This window comes from Trematomus bernacchii, unplaced genomic scaffold (assembly GCF_902827165.1).
Source record: "Trematomus bernacchii unplaced genomic scaffold, fTreBer1.1, whole genome shotgun sequence".
In the NCBI taxonomy this organism is placed as follows: domain Eukaryota; kingdom Metazoa; phylum Chordata; class Actinopteri; order Perciformes; family Nototheniidae; genus Trematomus; species Trematomus bernacchii.
This window is the reverse complement of record NW_022987689.1, coordinates 2861208-2873937: the sequence shown is the minus strand read 5'-3', so window position 1 is coordinate 2873937 and position 12730 is coordinate 2861208. Positions and strand designations below refer to the sequence as shown.

General features: G+C 41.7%; 1 protein-coding gene across 1 annotated transcript in view; it reads left to right on the top strand.

Moving 5' to 3' along the window:
* Window positions 1-558: 558 nt before the first annotated feature.
* LOC117488733 (tensin-3-like) overlaps window positions 559-12730 on the top strand; it is a 32977-nt gene continuing 20805 nt past the window's right edge. The window contains 6 exon segments of the mRNA XM_034137793.1: window positions 559-878; window positions 7412-7579; window positions 7812-7862; window positions 8065-8187; window positions 10220-10284; window positions 11322-11405. Of these exon segments, the coding sequence (XP_033993684.1) occupies window positions 7427-7579; window positions 7812-7862; window positions 8065-8187; window positions 10220-10284; window positions 11322-11405 (476 nt within the window). The 5' untranslated portion in view covers window positions 559-878; window positions 7412-7426.

Here is a 12730-nt window from a genome sequence, read left to right as displayed (position 1 = left end):
AATAAAATATAATAAAAAATATTCACATTAACATAACAAATTAAAGTTAAAATGCACACATTCCTACTTCAACAACATTACATTATGTGAACATTTCTCAATATGACCAAGTGTCTTTTATTTACATTGTATTAAGATAAGATACAATAAGATAAGATGTACTTTATTAATCCCAATTTGGGAAACATCTTTGTTACACGAGCATAAAACAAAACAAGGCATTGCACATAATAACAAATTAAAAGAGTAGAAATAAACAATTCTAAAATATAAACATCTCAAAATAGAAATAATAATAAACCAGCATTAGAGAGTAAGAAGACCATGAAGATAAAAATGTTTAATGATGTAATGGACTGTACACGAAAAAGCTAACTTCATTACACTTCATGGTCTGGTGTCCACATATGAAGGGTTTTTGGGGGGTCCTGTTGGTGAGGGTGAGAACAAATGGAGACAGGCATCGGTAGGAGGCCGTAGAGAGGGGAGGAAGTGTGGAAGGGGGAGGGAACAAGGGAACAAGGGAGACAGCCCTAGCGGCACAGTGGGAGGACTATCCCATGCCAGGACTTGTGGCGGCTGCAGCGGCCCGGACTGGAGGAAGTGTGCAGGGGGGCTGAGCAGCAGAACAGCAGCAGACCAGGAACCGAACTCAGGCTTCCATTTTATCACCGACAGCCTCTGAAAAGGAGAGGACCGGGTCCAGCTGAGCACATTCCAGCAGAGGAAAATGAGCCTTTCAGCCTGCATTAAGCCTGTATGACGGGCTGAGGGCTCTCTGATCAGGACTTTACCCACTACTTCTGCAGCCTCGACTGACAAAGGGACACAGAGGAGAAAAAAACCAGAATCAAAGTGCTCGCTTTCCGTTTGAAAAGGTAAGGGCACTGTGTTTGAACTTTTACACGGTCAATTCTTAGCAGGGATGCCTTTTAAAGCCAGGCTGGTCAGTATTTAAGGGCAGGATTAGACTTTCAGACACTGTGGATTTCGTTTTCTCTTCTCTTCAGCTCTTTGCTCAGTCACATTTCATTGAGTTTGCTCAATTATTCAAAGTGCAAAACAGGCCACTGCCCTCTTTATTTATTTTGGCTCCGACTAAAACCAGAGATGTGTGTTTGTGTTTTGCTCCAGCTCCTCCAGCAGCACAGAGAAGGGACTCATTCAAACTGACCCAGCACTGATTCCCTGTTCAATGTGAACGAGTATTATTTAAAGTCTTTGAATTGAACTTCCTGAATCTTGGATTTCAATATTTGGGTCTTTTTTATCTTTTAAATGTCTTCCTCAATGAACTGTGTTTTGCAATGGCTATAATTTGGGGTTCCTTGCTATTGTGGGCTCTGGAGACCTTTTTATAATGTGAAACACATGGGGCCATTCTTGTGGAAGACTTGTATCCAGTAGTCTGAAAAGTTCCAAAAGAAACCATGTGTGGCCTGTTTGAATTTCTCAGTCGGTAGATAAATGATGTACACAATCAGAACAAGAGTATGGCTTTTTTCTCTTTGAGCTACAGCTGCTGCGTGGTATTTGTGGCCCTAGGGCTGTGTTTTTCAGGCAGCCATTGTTGATGACATGTACAAGCGCCCTTACATCACAACAGCTTCAACCCTCTTCACCTGAATATCAGTCACTCCTTTGGAAATCAGACACACACCTGCATTAACACCCTCTTTCTGTCAGGCAACATAAACCATGCAGGTTGTTCAGAACATTTTAAAGGTTAAACTCTTTCAAGATTAGCTTTAATTACAGACCCAGTAAGACAGGAGAAACATTTTTGAACTGGCAATTATAGCTTTTGTCCGTGGTTCAATTTGAAGTCAGTCGTATGAACAATATCTTGCCCCTCAAGGCGGAAAAAAAGGTGCATCAGAAAACCCAAAGTGTTAGGTGGTAATTACAAAGGGCTGGCAGGACGACAGATGAATGGGGATCCTGATGGTGTGGTTTGGACAGGTGGGTTGGCAGAAGGTTGGGGTTGTGTACTGTAAACAGAACACTGTGATCTAACCCTGGGAGGAACAGCATGGGACAGAGCGCTGGGGCATTTCACTTTGTCACGGCTGTGCCATGGCCACTTGGCTGACATGTGTAAGTCATTAAACAGAGAGAAGGAGACCAGAAGAAGGAAGGCTGTAACAGCTATAAAGAGAGTAGAGAAAAAGAGAGATGGAGGGAATGAGAGAGCGAGAGTTGGAACGTAATCCATTTTGGAACGCATTCCACAATGACCTTGGGATAGAAAACGGTAATTAGGGAGCACTTTAGGAGCCTTAAGGGTGCACAGATTTGCTCAGGGCTGTCATTTGTATTCCCTTCAACATATCTCATGAAAATGTGGGACAAATACATGTTGGAGTTCCAGGGTTACTAAATAAACTTACTAAAAATACTCATCTCCCCCCTTCCATGCCTTTTTTTCTTCAATAGACGTACTCATGGTTTTGTTTATTTCAGTTCTTCAGCAGTAAATGGGTGTCAAAGTCATTTCGTAAACATATAAAGCCCCTGACAGGAAAAGGCCAGAACAAACTGTGGGCGGCCTTGTCCCTCTCGGGGCCCTTCAACCAGCCTGTTATGTCACTGTGGACATGTTATCCCGCAGAATTGGCTCGTGCCAAGTATGAATACAAGGCAGTTTGAAACAGTTAAGCTGAGGGTATCAAGGTGTTTTAGGTGGCTATTAGCTGTGAATGCTAAATTCCAAGTGGGGGCTACAGACAGATGACAATAGCAAGAAACAAATCTGTTCTGGTTGTAAAACTCCTGTCATCTGATTGAGTTGTAAACAGGCAGATAATGATATGTTCATGTGCTGGGAAACAAATAAAGAGTAGGAAATAAAAAGCTACATTTAGTAAAAAAGGTTAAAACATGTTACCTTCCAGCCCTGCCGGCAGCTAGAATTCCTGAAACATTTATGGCACTTAAGGTGTTACTAAGGTTTGCAGACAAGCAGTTTAGGAGATCATTAATCTGTCCAGAATCTCCCAAGAGGCAGAGGTGTGTAGCAGCTTTTTCCAGAGGTGCAAAACAGCCCGGGCCTACATGCTGGGTTGGATGAGCTTTATCACCCCTCTTTGAATTCAACCTCTCAAAAGCTGCAGCTCTGTTCCAGTGAAAGTTTGTGTTGAGTTGGGGTTTTGTGCTCCAAGGAATATCAGTGCATTCATTTTTGGTTTCAGACGCATATTTTCGGTTTAATAGACCTATAAAAATATAAGTTGTCACATAATTGAGGCCTTTACCTCAACATGTCAATCATAAACTAGAAGCCGGAGCCAACAGAAGCATTTCAATTTATTATTGAAGTGTTATGGGGAGAGGGGGTTGCCTTAATTGCTTTCATATGTTTGCAGGCATAATGTTGAGGACATTTGAGTTTTCTTTTATTTATTTAAAACACCTTTTACTAATTGGCAACCTATCTATTGAAATGTTGATTGAGTTAAGTAGATTTATATATATATTTTCAGTAAAAAATAGATTAAAGTTTCTCCGTCGCAGCTTTTTTTCAAGGAATTATTGAACACATTTTGGCTTTAAGTCATTTGGTGGGCTTTGATAGTGAATTGCAATTAGAATTCGTCATTGTTTATACATTTTACAAACTTAATACTGAACCAAAAAGGAATTGATACCTTCATTGATAACAACAATACAAGTCTCCCACTATTAATTACATCTTAACCTTTCTGTTTCACTGATCTTTTATCAGGGTTGATAACTTTATCTCAGGAAGTGCATATGTCTTTAAGAATATGCACTTCCTTTGTGTTCCTTCCCTTATTTACCCAAGACACTCTACACTGTATTTTCTCTTCCAGTGGTATGCACAAATATGTAAAAGCAATCTGCACTGTGATGGCCACACTGAGATCGCTAATGGAAAATACAGTCGATGGAGCCTAGACATGTAGCAACCGGCCTGATCACATACAAACAAACTTTTGCGTAAATGGATTCGGTTGCTGTGGCTCAACCCCAGGCTCGGGAGATTCTTTATTATTTGTGACAGACAAGCATGCAAAGTCTTTGCCAACTGTTGTTACCACAGTGTACTCACTAAGTAAAAACAGCTATGAGGTCACTGTTGGCATGATTTAACCCTTTTGGGTCTGACAAACTGATGTCTGGATTCTGAGACGGTTCTCTGCTGTTTATGTCGCATTACATGATGCCGCCTCCTTCATCTCATGGTTCACCTGCTCATACAAAATGGAAGATTCCATACAGAGGTAGGCCTACAGGCAGGTGAAGGGTGTGGCTCTTGAAATAGATTCATCCCAGCTCTTTAATGTGCCTTCCCGCTTAGCCTTCCCTGCATTTCTTCAACACATAAATGGAATGTTTGATTAACTTATTGTTAGCGTTCTTCTGGGTACTTGAAAGAAAGGCATTTGGAGCTGGTCCCAAGTGATGGTCATGCATGTGTGAACGTGGCTGACAGCACCCACGCAGCCTAGTCAAGCTCTTACCTGCAGGGTTGGAGCTGGGGGAGCCAGACACACCCTAATCCCCCAACATCCTGACCTCGGTAAACCTGTCGCAGCTTGTTCACCGAAAAACCTGGCAACCCGTTTTTTCTCCAATCTCTCTGCCTACCCCGCTACTCTACCAGCCTGACTCTCCCAGTGCCATGGGTGGGCTCAGGATTTGAGTTCCTTGGCACTGCTTATTCTGCCTTTGTGAGCTAATGCTGCGCCTCAAACCAGGAACAAAAGCAGTCAGTGCAAATTAAAGACCAATTATCTTTAGTGCGTGCTGGGGCACGTCGCTCATGTTAGCTTGAATGATGAGTGGGAGAAATGAGAGGTCTAGTAGGAAAAGGATGTTGTTCTGCAGTGTGAATGCTGCAGGAGAAATTATTAAGCCACAAATTGATATTTTAAAAGTTTTATGTGTTTTCGTTTTTAAATAATGTGATGTTAACTACTTGTGTGCATCTTCATGGGTTTTATCTGAGTTGGATGAAACCTTTATTTACCTTTTGTTTAGTTACCTTGAAAGTTCTTATGTAATTCGTTATTTAATGAGTTTTTAGAAAAGCGCTATGTAAGTGTCATTTATTATTATTATTAAGCTTATTTGCTTTTTCTGCAAGAATGCGAATATGCCTATTTTCCAGAATGTCAAACTTATTACAAAAATATTTTAAACAGATTTGTATACACCAAATGAATTAATGTTTTTTCCCACTCTTGGGTCACATTGAGGTTAAGTGTAGGTTAGATGTCTTTCCCATCTCTAGTTAGCAGAGTACTCTTACACTTCCAAAACATTACTAAGCCTCCTTCCCATGCCCCTGCCCTGGAGAGACACAAAGCCGACCTGTTCATTAATTTCCCATTAGTCAACAGTTTTTCCTTTAGAGTCTCAGGGGAAATAGACTAACCCCACCATTAATTCCAACAATCCCCGAGGACCTCTTTGCCCCGCTCCCACCACCTCCACCAACACACACACGCACTAAACACCCAGCCCTGTTTCCCCAAGTGATGACCTCTTCATACACATGGCCTCTTTCATTCCGCTCTGAGGGTTGGTTTAAGCCGTGGCCACACTGTCCCTGGTTTATGGCTCCCTCTCTGGCCCCCTTCAAAGTGTCGGGCTGTAGCCTGCAGTCGTTGCAGTCTTATTGACGGACACATTCTTGAGAGTGGATCATTTAATCACAACAAACAATTCGAGTCATTCAAGAAGGATGATGATATCTCTGGCAGTGTTAGGAATGTGTTTTGGAGAGTGTGTGTGCGTATCAAGCTCTGTTGATCAGTTTTTTTTTTTTTAAATGCTACACATGAGTATAGTTAAGTTGTTTTGGGCACACAGCTAATTCTTGCGTACTCAAAAGGTAGGTAGGTTGGGTTTGCTGTAAGACAATAATCTAATATATAGAAATAGGAACTATACAAGATACATTCAGCTAAACACTACAAGTTGAGCAGTGCCCATATGGTACTAATGTTGGAGGCGTGTGGTGCAGTGGGTTGTGTGTTGGTGTTTGGATCACAGGTTCAAACCCCACTGCAGTCAGCATGTCGTTGTGTCCCTGGGCAAGACACTTCACCCCAAATTGCTCCTGTGGGGATTGCCCACAGTATTGAGTATGTAAGTCGCTTTGGATAAAAGTGTCTAACAAGTGACATGTAATGTACATTGTTTTACTTCAACTAATACCACAATACTGTTGCAAGTGAAGTGATAAAGTTGTGTGATTATTAGCCAAAATATAGTATATGTAATATTATATAATCCACTATAACAGCATACATCAGAATAATACACCATATGATAGCAAGTGTTGGTCTGTATTTATATATAAATGTGATACAATAATGTAATAAAATTGCACAACATATAACATAATAGACAGTATAGTACTGCAATAGAACATATACAATGTGATATAATTAGAGGTTATTATAACAATTTCTAAATAATTCAAATAATAATATATAATACAATATAGTCATTTCATTGTATTTGGTGTCTCATATTTCCAAATCAGTCAAAAAATAAACAAGATTTTGTCATGGTACTTTTTGGCAGAGCATATTTTGTTATGTTATGAAATGTCAAAAAGGGTCAGTTGTCATTTCCTATATGATCAAATTAACATTATAAAGGAAATGCATGTAAAATAAATCCACATTTATTAATTTCACAATCATAATAATAAATACACAGGGAAGCAGCCAATCCTCATAATAAACTGGAAAAGCAACAAACATATTCGGCGTGTAAACTCAATATAAAAGCAGTTTGTTTGATTTATTGATGGATTGGCTAATAGCATCAGCACAAGTGATGGCCGCAGGCAACACTTTTCTATTACACGGCTGACAACCCGCACAGAGCATACAGAGATGACTAGATAAGAGAATAAGGGATGTGTTTGTGGATGTGGGGGGTGAGACAGGCTCTCTCCAGACTACCACCGCAGGAAGTGCATGGCCATGAGGTCACAGGGACACGGCATCACTCAGGGATTTACAGCAACTGGTTCTAACCGGTGTTGTTTGAAAGTTATTTTTGGTCTTTGTCACTGTTGTTCCGACTGACTTACATTGGGTGTTAGATTGCTGGTGTTCAACCTTTTGATAGCACTGCTCTGTATTTATTGTTTGCAATGGTGATAAGAGGCACTCATCTCTCACATGTTCAAAAGCCCTTGATATATATTGTTCCGTTACAAAAAGTACTGTGTGTGTGACTCACAATGTTGACCTCTGTTGTACAATCTGGAATTGAGGTCGATCTCTAAAGATTTACCGCGGCAGACTTGGACACAATGACTAAAGCTGTGGACTTTGACCACCAAATATTGACTTGAGCAAAGTCACCTGCTTTAAGCGGGAACGGTTTGAGGTTATTCATTTTTTTTCCTTTTTTTTTTCAACAGGAAGATCCAAGATTCATGATGGAGGAGGGATATGAACTCGACCTGACGTACATCACAGAGCGCATCATTGCCGTGTCCTTCCCCCGGGGCTGCACAGAGGAGATCTACTCTCACAATCTGAAGGATGTCACACGAATGCTCAAGTCCAAGCATGCCGATAATTACCTGGTCAGTGCTCCTCCATGTGCTGCTCACCTAGAAATAAGATCAAGTATCTAAGTGCAAACCGTATTGATGTCAGGGCTGATGGGCTTACATAGGATATTGACATGAGAGTATTGATCTCAAAGTGCATAGTGCATCTTCACTCGTATAAATGTAGGAACCAGTGTTAAAGCAGAATGCAATAATCTTAAAGACAACATTTCAAGTCATTGACTTTGTCATGTGTTCTCTTTAGATTATCAACCTGTCAGAGAAAAGACATGATCTCACTAAAATGAACCCAAAGGTAAGTTTACTGTGTCATCTATAAAGTAAAATAAAATAAGAAATTACATCAATACCCAAAAGAACAAATACAATTAATTTGAATGGCAAAATAGAGTTAGGTTCAAACTCTTTGTCAGCTCTGTGCAACCAGCTACAATAAACAGTCTAATCTAGATTGTTAATGCACTACTGTATGTGTTAAGAGTGTGATGTGTTTTCAGACTCTGGATACAGGCTGGCCTGACATGCACGCTCCACCCCTGGATAAGATCTGCACCATCTGTAAGGCCATGGAGAGCTGGCTCAATGCTGACCCCCTTCATGTGGTGGTGATACACTGCAGGGTGAGCATCAAGCGTTTGTTTTGTATCAGCTTTAGTTTTAGTTCTGCTTTATTAATCAAGCAATCTCTCAACATTTGATATTATTTTAAATGTTTTGTCATAACATATTTCTGAAGTCTATTTTGTTGCTCTTTTGCCCTAAAAACCTAATATTTTAAGTATTTCTCTATGACTTTCAGTATTCATGACATCATATTCTAATACAAACTGCCTGAAATTCTGAGGTCCGCCCCAACCCTGGGTTCTTATCGAGGTTAAAAATCGTTCTTTTTAACGCAGCCTAACGTGAGATCCTTTAACCGTGCCTTATCATTGCACTTTTAGCTGCAGCCAGTATTTTATCGCTTTTATGAATTGTCTTTTTTGTTTGTGTTTTTAATGATTACGTGTTAAATGCCTATGTGAAGCACTTTGAATTGCCTCTGTTGCCCCTTTCACACCAACGCGGTTCCCGTTCTAGCTTAGAGCTTTTCTGGTTCGGAACCGGTTTTCCTTTTCAGCCCCCGCTTTGTTCACACCGCCCAGAGCCCGAGTGGTGCTGCGTCATTGCGTCATCGTTTGCGTCATGACGTAACCGTTTACATGCCTGCTTCATAAAGCCAAACCGCGCGGAAACCCCTCACATCGACAACAACAACAATGGCCGATTGTATTGAAGCGCTACTCGTTTTTGTTTTGCTCTGTTTGCTTTGTGTACAAACTGGATAAAACGCGGGCTTTTTGTTGTTGTTCAGGAGGTTGATCCCACCCCTGCCCCCGCCTCCGATGTAAGCGTGACGTATGTGGTTCTTGCTTCTAGACCAACAATTCTTTGGTGCTTGAAAAGCACCGGTTTCCGGAGCTTAGAGGCGGCTCCGCTGCGGTGTGAACAGGAAAAACCAGTGCTTTTCAGGCTCTAGCTCCGAACCGGCCCTGGAACTGCGTTGGTGTGAAAGGGGCATGAGTCTTAAAATGTGCTATACAAATAAACTAACCCTGAACCTTGAACCTTAATAAAAAATGCTAAATCAAGATTGGTGGAGAGAAATATGTGACTTTTTCCCCTTAAGTGAATGTGTGTCAGTCTGAATTGACGCTGTTTGGCATCACAACGCTGTTATGAAAGTGTCTCTGATATAAAATGGGTGATGTTAGCATAGCAACCGAAGTTAAACTGACTATAACTTGACTACTTGTTGCTATCCTATTGTGGCATAAGCCGTTTTCTACAGGCACATTTTACCGGCGTATTTTTCATTATGGTTCTACTTGTGATAGTCGGACATGACAACCTGTGCAGCCCATGTATTGATTCCATCCGATAGCATGCTATAATACAAAACAAAACGTCTGCCTGCTCTCCACAATGATCAATAACAGCGAACGGATGGTCAAAGTAAGGTACAAATAAACAGAATCACAAGAAGCCTGGTTAGTGTTGCCTGACTTTATAAAGCGTGTTTTTTTTTTACAAGTGTGTGGTTGCGTTCTAGTCACTTTGCTCAGCACTACTGCTTGTTACAACTTTGATTTGCCGTACTCGCCTTAACTGTTAGCTCAGGTTAATCTCGCCCCCCTCCGACGTAAGCGTGACGTATGCGGTTCTTGCTTCTAGACGGACAACTTTTTGGTGCTCGAAACAAACCGGTTTCCGGAGCTTAGAGGCGGCTCCGCTGCGGTGTGAACAGGAAAAACCAGTGCTTTTCAAGCTCCAGCTCCGAACCGGCCCTGGAACTGCGTTGGTGTGAAAGGGGCATGAGTCTTAAAATGTGCTATACAAATAAACTAACCCTGAACCTTGAACCTTCATAAAAAATGCTAAATCAAGATTGGTGGAGAGAAATATGTGACTTTTTTTCTCTAAGCTGGCCATGTCACAGATATAGACTAACAGATTTCATGGAAAAACAACAATGATGTTCTAATTTTTGCAAAAAAAACATGTGTATGTTGTGGTGGAAATGTTCCCAGACAATGTATAATCCTATCACTCACAACAGTAAGTGATAAAGTGCTGCATGTGTAGTGAATCATCTCTCTCTTCTTTCTTCAGGGCGGCAAGGGTCGAATCGGTGTTGTCATCTCATCCTTTGTGCATTTCACCGACATATCAGCCAGGTAACCACCACAACGAGTCACAGTTTTATTGTAATGTTGCTATAAATGTTTGCTCTTAAATCAGGATCTATCATAAAAGAATGTGCTGACTCATTGTTGTCACAACAACACACAACAGTTTCTGAAGACTCATTCTGTAGACCACAAAAAATGTCATTACCCAACCACAGCTAATCTTTTAGCTACTCTGATTTAGGGTCATAGTGTGAGTCAAAGAAAAGTTTTAAAAATTCAAAAGAAAACCACACAATTTAAGCCATGATTCACCCCATATTGAATTGCATGAATCAGCATTGAAACATGTTAGTTACTGTAACAGCTCCTGGCCACAGTGTCAGTTTCATGAAGTCTATTCATCGTGAAGAAAACCGATTCAAATTTTCAAACCATTGTCATTCCCTAATCCTCAAAGTAAAGATACGCAGCAAACGTTAGGAGAGGCTGCCTGGTGTTTTACCGCTGTGTAGATCCTCTCTGCACACAGCAGTCACTGTGGCATTAGCACACATTCACCTTCGATTTAGCCTCGGCTTCCCCTTAGTGTTTGAGGAAGACCGGGAAAGTAAGGCAAATGCGAAAGACAGAGGGCAAAATAGAAAGAGGAAAAGATAGGAAAACAATGAGGCAGATTTACAATGGAATAGATTCGTGGGGGTGTGGGGAGGAAAGGGAGAGGCTCGACGAGAGAGAAACAGAGCTGTGGTGAAAAGGCTCCAGCGCCTGTTGGTTTTAGGTCTGACTGAATAGCAGGACTGTGCACACACTCTGGCCTCTCTCTGTCCTCCTCTCCCCCTCCGTGTTTACTTAAGGCTGGCATTCTCTTCCTCTCTGCTGGAATCCCCTGTCTCTCCGGTTACTTTCACTCTTGTCCATTAAGCATTTGTATATATGTGTGAGTGCGTGTTGCTGTGTGTGTCTGTTTTGTCCTAATTTAAGTTAGGGTTACTACCATTCAATTATAGAGCAGCAAAGTGTAATCTCTCTCTTGAGTCATAATTACCTAAAGTGCTTAATGTGTCTCACTGTCTCCCTCAAAGTGCTGATCAGGCGTTGGACCGCTTTGCGATGAGGAAATACTACGATGATAAGGTCTCAGCTTTGATGACACCCTCGCAGAAACGGTAAGACCCAAAACTCGAACACGCCCTTCTTCATAGCAGCATAGCGTGCGTTTACTGTATATGTGTGTTGTTTGACTCGTGCTTTGTTGACCAAACACATTCATGTCACAAACCCACCTGATTCAATAACAATATGCATGTCCCACTGCTGTTAATCTACCTTTTCACTCATTGGGGATCATTGTAATGAGAATGAGACCCCATGGTGAGGTGGTGTAATCCTAACCCTGTGTACCACTTTGAATCTCACATACCCCTTTCACACCAAGGGTTTTCCCCTTCTAGCTCCGTGCTAGAGCTTTTCTGGTTCAGAACCGGTTCTTCGGTTCAGCTCCCGCTCTGTTCACACCGCTCAGAGCCCGACTGGTGCTGCCGCTGCTGCGTCATGACGTCACAGTTTACGTCGCTGAGTTTCTCCCCAACGGAGCTCACAACAACAACGGGCCAGGGACTGCGTCGGGTCGATGATCGTGTTGCTTTTAATCATACGAAGCCAGATTAAATTAAATAACGACTTCTCCAACCTTATACTTTTCTCCAGAGTGCCGTGGTTCATTGTTTATTAATGTGTTTCAGCGGCATTTACCGACCGCTGCAGTGCTGGCTGTTCTTCCACGGGAGTTTATTCTCCCGTTAGCTCCGGGTTAGCTCACACGGCTCTAAAGTATTCACTGTCTGACTGTCACACAAGCAGCTGATACATATCCCCAGTTCCCCTTAAGTGAATGTGTGTCAGTCTGAATTGACGCTGTTTGGCATCACAACGCTGTTATGAAAGTGTCTCTGATATAAAATGGGTGATGTTAGCATAGCAACCGAAGTTAAACTGACTATAACTTGACTACTTGTTGCTATCCTATTGTGGCATAAGCCGTTTTCTACAGGCACATTTTACCGGCGTATTTTTCATTATGGTTCTACTTGTGATAGTCGGACATGACAACCTGTGCAGCCCATGTATTGATTCCATCTGATAGCTGCTATAATACAAAACAAAACGTCTGCCTGCTCTCCACAATGATCAATAACAGCGAACGGATGGTCAAAGTAAGGTACAAATAAACAGAATCACAAGAAGCCTGGTTAGTGTTGCCTGACTTTATAAAGCGTGTTTTTTTTTTTACAAGTGTGTGGTTGCGTTCTAGTCACTTTGCTCAGCACTACTGCTTGTTACAACTTTTATTTGCCGTACTCGCCTTAACTGTTAGCTCAGGTTAATCTCGCCCCCCCTCCGACGTAAGCGTGACGTATGCGGTTCTTGCTTCTAGACGGACAACTTTTTGGTGCTCGAAACGAACCGGATTCCGGAGCTTAGAGGCGGCTCC